The 8,432-nt window shown below is 36.6% G+C and overlaps 1 protein-coding gene across 2 annotated transcripts; it reads right to left on the bottom strand.

The window, feature by feature from the left end:
• Positions 1–405: 405 nt before the first annotated feature.
• LOC139936564 (methyltransferase-like protein 27) lies at positions 406–3,744 on the bottom strand. Of its 2 annotated transcripts, XM_071931403.1 has the most exons (6): positions 3,651–3,744; positions 3,283–3,419; positions 2,627–2,749; positions 2,014–2,149; positions 1,045–1,132; positions 406–594 (listed from the first exon to the last, which is right to left on the bottom strand). In XM_071931403.1, exons 2-6 carry the CDS (start codon positions 3,409–3,411, stop codon positions 540–542), a joined length of 531 nt encoding a protein of 176 aa, XP_071787504.1. In that variant the 5' UTR covers positions 3,412–3,419; positions 3,651–3,744; the 3' UTR covers positions 406–539. The 2 variants fall into 2 exon arrangements, with proteins under 2 accessions (XP_071787504.1, XP_071787503.1); XM_071931402.1 differs by having other exon boundaries at positions 3,283–3,744.
• Between the last annotated feature and the right edge of the window lie 4,688 nt (positions 3,745–8,432).

Genomic DNA, 8,432 nt, shown 5'->3' with positions numbered 1-8,432 from the left:
AGTTTGAGTAATATTTTCGATCAGTGTTGCACTGTTGGGCGCGTGGCCATTTTAAAATGTGGCACGGTGTTTTTTTTGCAAAGATTTTCTTTCTTAATCGATTAAAAAAGGGAATCCGTAAGAAGAAAAAAAAGAGAACAACTTTTAAGATTGCCGATTTTGATGCACAGGAACAAAACAAATTTCCCCGTTTTTAACAACAAACAATACACTCATATAAAAAAGGTGATTTTCAGATTGGTCTATAATTGTTTATAAAAAAAGAAGATGTATATTGCATAAATGTTTAGTCTATGCAAACATTTTTAGTCTTATGTTCAACTTCTAGTTTAAGTAATCACCAAAAGTATTGTTTGTTAAATGTTTTATAATAATTTGAATAAATAAGTAAGATTTATAAAGTGCAATTTTTCTTAACTCTAAGAATTGTGACTTTTGCCTTTTCACTAATGGTATCATGCACATGATAAAGAATCCAGCGCGTCTCCTTAAGTTCCCACATTCCCTGTTGAATAAAAGAATCAATGGCTGCTGTGACCCTATCCTGCCATTCCTCCAGTATCTTTGTGCTCATTGTAAACATGATGTAACCACCTGGAAAGAGAAAGTATAGAAAATATACAACAATAGCAAAATAGAACACTTATTTGCAAACTAAATTTACTAAGAATCACTCAAATTGGAATCACTCAAATTACTAAGAAACTAAAAATTCTAGAAAGTAATAATAATATAGTGTACACTAAAAATAGAATGTTTATTTTCACTTCACTTCGACAGGAAGTAAAGGCTAATGGGGCCACCTTTTTAAAAGATTTGTAAAATATGTCAAGAGCTTTCATATGGTGCAAAACCATTATATGTATTACAGCAATATTAATGGTTCTCCTGATTTACATTTTTTATATATTAAAAGTTGATTGATTTATGCCTTCGATGATGTCATAATTTTGATTAAAATACACTAAATAACAACCAAATTACTAAGAAACTTAAATACGTTAAACTTAAATGATATAAAATAGCAATATTTTTCAAACTGACCTGGTTTCGTAATTCGAATGAGCTCCGGGAAGCACGAAGCAGTCACATGAAAAGGTATCCCAAAGGCTCCACACATCACCACAGCAATCTGTGACAGGAGACAATACACAGTACTATAATATTTATTTTAATAACAATCTGCTCAGAAACTATAAGGTCATTGGGGGTAATTTGCATAATTTCATAAAATAGCTTTTTCCATATTTTGGAGCTCCTGGTAAATTGATTTATATTGTCTTCAAAGTATTTGCTTGGCAAAATATAAGAAACATTAGTAAAACATAATTATTAATCTGAGTCATTTTCCTCCAAACTGTATACCTATTTTTGATGTGATGACCTTTTGACCATTGCAAGTATATGAAATTGCAATTAATGACCTTATTGCACCGAGTTGACATTGGTTAACAAAGCTATGGTGGCCCTATCGAGACACTGCTTAATGTGAGCATACAGGTGTGATGTCATGAGATTCATTGCACATTGTCGCATGTATCCTTTAAAGGCAGTGGACATGGACACTATTGGTAATTACTCAAAATAATTATCATCATAAAACATTTCTTGATTACGAGTAATGGGGAGAGGTTGATAGTATAAAACATTTTGAGAGTGACGTAGTTTTCGAGAAAGAAGTAATTTTCCACGAATTTGATTTCGAGACCTCAAGTTTAGAACTTGAGGTCTCGAAATCAAGCATCAGAAAGAGCACAACTTCGTGTGACAAGGGTGTTTTTTCTTTCATTATTATCTCGCAACTTCTACGACCGATTGAGCTCAAATTTTCACAGGTTTGTTTTTTTATGCATATGTTGAGAGACACCAAGTGAGAAGACTGGTCATTGACATTTACCAATAGTGTCCACTGTCTTTAAGATGATATTTTAGTTGCAGACAATTTGTTTGTGACCTGGGGAGTCAAAACAATATATGAAATGATGAAATTAAAACAACAAAAGTTCAACATACCTTCTTGTATTTGAGTCCGATGTTCATCCAGAGTGTCACATATGTAGTTAGTGTACGCATCCAGTGTCTTACTCTGGTCAAGTGAACCTTGAGATGGATCCAAGGCATCGATACAGAAGAAGCCAAGTTTCTTCAACTGTTTGGAAAAAGAATCAGATCTTTTTATTGGTTCCCTTTTATGCTGATTACGGAGTCTGGTTAGTGAGATTACTAAAAATATTGTTAGTATAAAAACTCTGATACGAGCAATGGAGAGCTGTTGATTGTATAAACATTGTGAAAACGACTCCCTCTGAAGTTTTAGAGAAAGAGGAAATTTCTCACTTGAATAATAAAAGACTTCAGCTGAAGCCTTTTATTATAGGCATCTGCTGAAAGCACACAAAGCTGTGCAACAAGGGTGGTTTTTTTCTTTCACTATTCTCTCGCAGCTTCAATGACCAAATTTTCACAGGTTTGTTATTAAATTTATGCACATGTTGGGATCACCAAGTGAGAATACTGGTCTTTGACAATTACCAAACATCAAATGCCTTTAAGATATGGAACAACATCATGGCTAGACTTTGCAACACCACAAAATATATATGATTAAAAGATGTCAAAACTTTACCTCTTCTCCAACCAACCCAGTCCCAGAAGCCGCATCCAAGATCCTTGCTGACTTGTCACTGATGATATCTGATGCGACACTCGCCAGGTTTGATGGACCAACGTAGCCCACTGAGGAACAATGCTGTAAATAAATGGATTGTTTAATTGCAAACTTATTTGCCTAATATATTGGTTGTGATTGCTACCATTAATGCATCAGATGAAAAGATACAAGACATTTATTTAATAATATGACAATACATGTTTAAAATCTGGGCAACTAAGACTTCCTGATGGGGACAAGTTAAACCCAGAGTTTACAACGATTGACTACTTGACAAATCCCATATCCAACTCGGCCTTTTATTGTTTCTTTCTTAAAATTTTGCCTATAAATAATACATTGACAAAAACAACAATCTATGACTCAGTAATCCCCCTACTTCATTTAATTTTGACCATGGATTTCAACCTACATGATTTTGACAAAACACTAAAATTCATCTTTAAGACGTTTGTCAATATCGCCAGTAATTTATATCAAGAGGCACACGCTAAGATTTTGGAGTGCCTGTTGATGTAATCTCATAAGTGTAACTTGGAAATCATGGCTTAATTGCAACATGGAGGAAGAGCATGGTCAGAACTGACTGCATCAATTAATAGCACACTTACCTCGTTAAATTTGTCTGCCCACTGATCGTAAATACTTGGTATCTGGTCCTCTCCCGTGCAAGTATAAATTTGCTCCCGAAAGTAATGGAATTCATTCACGGTCACATGTGAAGCTGTTTTGTCCGCCATTTTTTTTACTAAGTGTCCACGTGTTGGTAGAAATTGGTATTTCAGTCCGCGCAAAGTGCAATTAAGGCAACGTTGCCTTATTGTGCAACGTTGAGTAGCAGAATTGAGAAACGTTGACGAATTGCACTACTTCAAAGTTGCACTATTCGGCAACTCTTGCATTCAAACACAAAAAGGGAATCGAAAAAGGCTTTATTGGAATAGTTAAAATCATATAATAGTATTGTACAGTTCCTTACCCAACTTTCTATCTGTGCAAATCAAAAAGTTATCTGTGCGTTTTCGCGCAATTGGCTTTTGAAAATCATCACTCCACACTTGCCGTTCAGGAAAACTGCGACGCCATTTTACTGTGTCAGATTGTATCCTCGTCCAGCGGTGTTAATTTATCAAGTTTAAAAACCACTCTTATTTTAAAAATAACATTGATTATAGTCAATAAAAAAATGATATTACAGTTTTAAATTAAACTTAATATTTTTTATTGTTAAAATTTAATAAAATAAAAACTTTATTGATGTTAAGTTTTTAAATGTATTGACGTGCCTGACCATTCATGAATTGCGGGAAACTTGGAAGAGCCTTGTAACAGTAATAACTATTTTAGTAACTTTGCTCCTTGCCTTGGCTGAAGTAGTTTGGATAACAAATTTTGTATGTAGACGAGAATTTCATATTAAAGCAGGGAACCTAAGTAAATATAGTGACAACTTTGGCAAGAGTAGGCCTGTCTATGTCCAAGGGACCGTGGTTTGAAACTTGAGATCGGCCCGATGCCGGAATTTTTCATTTACGCCAGACAAGTTCGTTGTGGTGGACCCAAAATATTTTGGAGGTTGAGGGGGGTGGGGGGGGGGGGAGATGTGCAGGCGGTTCTCTAACTTAGCCATCCCGGCCCGTCCCATTGACATAATTGATTTAAAACAGTAGATTGCAACCAAATGTAAACAAGTAAAAAGGAAGGTACAGTAATTATTTCGGAAATAAATAATTAGTAATTAGTAATTATTTTAATTGTGCAATCTTTGTTAAGTATGGCTACAAATTAAACATCAGTGATATAAAATAATTAATTTTGGTTTGTGCAATCTTTATTAATTAGGGCAGAACTAAACTTGGTATATCCACTTTTCAACAAAAACTATTGGGCACGCCAATCAGCAGGAAGTTCTGTACTAATTAGATGTCCCATTCAACATTCTGAACACACATGGTGGCAACATTTTATTAACTTGGTAAAAGTGTAACATTGTTGTAATTGCTGACTTCCATTTGATTTGAAAATCACATTTTTTTTTAATTTTTAAAGATTTATAAAATGTTTATTTAAGAAGTGTTTTTCACTTTGATGTTTACTAAAGTTGTGCAATCTTGATTAATCATTACCATAAATGAAACTTTTGTGTTTTGTATGAGACAAATTTTTAATTATTTTTATTTACATTTTTTTAAGTGACCATGCAGTTTGCAATTTGCCATTTTTTATTTTAAATTATTCAATCACTGTCAGTAAATTTTTCTAGAAATAACTTTACTTTAAACACAAGTTATAGTTTATATTTATTATTTATTGCTCTTTCAATGTTAAAAATAAAACCTAGAAAATGTACACTTTTGAAATACGAGACTTAGAAAAAAGTAAAACATTTGAGAGTTGATAATAATAATATAGGTATTTATAAGCGCCTGAACTAAACAAGAACCAAGCAAAGAAACAAGAAAAACAAAACAACAACATATTAATGTCGAGGCTGACTGAAAAAGTAGGTTTTGAGGTTTTTCTTGAAAATGGCAGTAGAAGATGATTCCCTGACGAGTTTTGGTAACTTGTTCCATTCCTCCAGCCCAGCCAGAGAAAAAGACTTGGAGCCGGCAGATCAAGAAAGCCTGTGCTCACAGAGAAGGAATTAAATCGTCATTATAAATATAAATACAAAAAGAACTAATCAACGTTCAGAAATAATTTTATTAAAGAAATGTATTACAATTAAAAACTCAATGTAAATACAGAATAAAATTATGAAGCTTAAAAAAATGAATAAATAAACCTTTAATCATGACGCTATTCTCACGTGTAGTATTAGCTCCGCCCCCATACCCCACCCCTCCTCCATGCTCCACCCCACCCCATCCCCAACCAGCCCAACTATCCTAAAACAACAGTAAAGATGTTTCATTTTACCCTCAGACCACATAAGCTGATAAGCATTGACATAGTATTTCACCTTGTTTTCAACGTAGCTTACATTTTTCTACTTTTACACCGGAAGTTGCATTATTGCGCTACTGGTTGCACAATAAGGCAACGTTGCCTTATCTGCACTTTGCGCGGACTGATTTGACATCGAATTTGTTCTTCACGTACCTTGAGTTAGGGCGTGACTAGCCCCACTTGCCACACAAGTTGGGCTAGGGCATGACCAGTGCAGTAACAGTGTTACGTATACGTATAATGGTCGACCATGCATGGGGAGATCATGAGATTATAGCTCCATGATTGATGAGATGTAGGAAATGACCAAGTATGGCCCTGCTAACCCTGCCCTGAATTTGGAAAAGTTTTCGGTCAAATACCGTGCACCAGCTCATTTGTTGTGGTCATTCAGAAACGAGTTCAGATTGGCCCGATACCATTTTTAAAACAAATATTTGTTTTAAGCATCATGCCATAAGATTACCATACAATGTGCTCCTCAGAAGCGATTGGCGTTGTGTCCCTTGTGCTTCTTGACAATTGTTACATAACTCTATGTTGTTGACACTAAAAGTATTACAACTGTACTAAAAGTTGTAGACACCAGTCGGTCGGCAGAGGGCGACTGTTCAGAAGTTAATACAAATATTGTGCCACTGAATGATCAACAGGTGCACTTGCACTATTCCAATAGCAAAATGCTAAATGCTCACATTTCATTCTAAAAACACTCACCAATTCAAAACTTATCATATATGTTTTTGGATAACTATACTGAAGATTTCTCCAGGCCCGCGAGAGCGGGGGGGGGGGGGGGGGGGGTGCTGTGAGTGCTGCAGCACCCCTAGCAAAAATGAAGGGGGTGCTGGAATATGCTAAAGCGACCCTACTTTTCGAACGTTAATGGTTGTAACATAATAACTATTTTTAACTCACCCCTAAAATCCCCGAGTGAAAAATTTGTAACACTTTATAACATTAACAAATAAATTTTTAACTCCCACTATTTAGCCGGCGCCGCTACGCTAAAATCTTGCAGCAAGGATCGGATAGAACTGCTTTTAAAAACACACTATACATGTACAATGCCATGCGTGAGGAGGGAGGGAGACATCTAGTTGTATGTCGATCGCGATGTTGTGAAGTCCCTGCACTGCCGCAAGCGCCAAACTATTACGATCGGTTCTTAGTACGAATGTCAGACAACTATAATAATAATATCCTACCTCGAAAAGATACATGTAAGTGCCAAATAATGGCTCAGAATGCACCAAAAAACTTTCGGGGCTCTTAAGCGGGCCCTGGACCCCACGCCGTATTGGCTTCGCATACCGCGCTCGCCGATTCTCTGGAAAATCCAGCACCCCTTGGCAAAAATATTATATATATAATATTCTTTACCCCAGGAAGTAAAACACCTCAAATTTTGTTTACCTGAAACTGGCTCACTGCCGTTTTTCAAAAAGCAGCCTGTAGATTTACACTTCATAATTGGTAAACTTAAAACTTTGTTGAATAATGTTTTCTTATCTCAGCTCCCTGGGGAGTATACAGCCTGTGCACCCATTTACCCCTGGGTGGAGAGAAGGAATTGTTAAGCGTCTTGCTCAAGTACACAAGTTTCACGACCGGGATTTGAACCCACACTCTGCCAAACAGAAACACCAGAGCTTGAGTTAGGTGTTCTCATCCGCTCGGCCACGACACCCCACATTATTGTGATGTGATGGCCAGCATGCACAGGTGCAGCCCTACTGGAATAGAGTTTACAATTTAATATACAGCCACATGTCTGCTATGATAAGGACAACCCTTACTCTATGGGACAACAGTTCCCAGATTTTAACAACATCTATTTGATGTTCCCATGGATAGATACACTGTAGTGTATACATTAACAGGTATGGATGGCCATTGAGAATTGTCCCGTTCCCCATATCATTGTGCCTTGACCACTACTTTGCTGCATTGCCACAGTTGAGTAAACCTTTCATGTGCACCGATATTGAGCACTAATAAGACGTTTCAACATACAAAGGTGATACTAGAATGGAAATAGCTGGGGTACGTGCTCTGCTACTATGCCTTCTGTGTGTCCTTTCTACTGGGACTACTACAATCCAAAATGGCGCCTTTACCGAACAATTTACCACCCAGAAACATTTGCACAGAAACAGATACCTGAAAGCTCCTATTAGCTATTACCCAAATAGCAGTGCAACGTTCAGTCTCCCAATAATATGCTGTGGTGACATACAACCGAACCCAGGACCAGAGCTTCAAACGCAATCAGCAAATCATACGCAGAAAACATGTAACAGATACAGCATAAACCAACTATACTGCATAGGCTCTAAGACTGTTAAAGCGAATCTACCCACGGAGGTTTGGAACATCATTACAGAGTTAAACCTTCGGCGAAATTACAGGGGAACTAGAGGTGGACTTAAGAAATCTAAACATCTACGACAGGCTATACCTACGATCATCAATCCCTTGCGTAGACAGGTTTCTAATGACAGAAAACGCCATCCTGATAACATTATATATATTGTACCTACTTTCTTTAACAACGTATATGACCCTCCCAGCACCCAAGCTGAAATCTTAGAGCTGTCTCAAAGTCAACACACACATCCAAGGAATGAACACCATGAATGCGAACAAAGCCTTAATTCAGCAAAAGGTATGAAATTAATATGCTTTAATGTCCGATCGTTTCTCCCTAAGTTGGAAGAAATGCGCCTGTTGGCAGCCAACACAAAGTCTCATCTCATTGGCCTTGTTGAAACATGGCTTAGTGACTCAATAGATACTCAGGAACTTG

Source organism: Asterias amurensis, chromosome 4, assembly GCF_032118995.1.
Source record: "Asterias amurensis chromosome 4, ASM3211899v1".
Classification (NCBI taxonomy): Eukaryota; Metazoa; Echinodermata; class Asteroidea; order Forcipulatida; family Asteriidae; genus Asterias; species Asterias amurensis.
The sequence above is the reverse complement of the archived record's forward strand: the minus strand, read 5'-3'. Positions and strand labels throughout refer to the sequence as shown.

Excerpts from the sequence above, each read along its gene's own strand:
- LOC139936564 (XM_071931402.1), bottom strand. The coding sequence starts at position 3,411 with ATGGCGGACAAAACAGCTTCACATGTGACCGTGAATGAATTCCATTAC. Across the intron at positions 2,750-3,282 it reads GGGCAGACAAATTTAACGAG|CATTGTTCCTCAGTGGGCTA; the intron begins GTAAGTGTGCTA and ends ATTTATTTACAG. Across the intron at positions 2,150-2,626 it reads CTGGGTTGGTTGGAGAAGAG|TTGAAGAAACTTGGCTTCTT; the intron begins GTAAAGTTTTGA and ends TTTTCCAAACAG.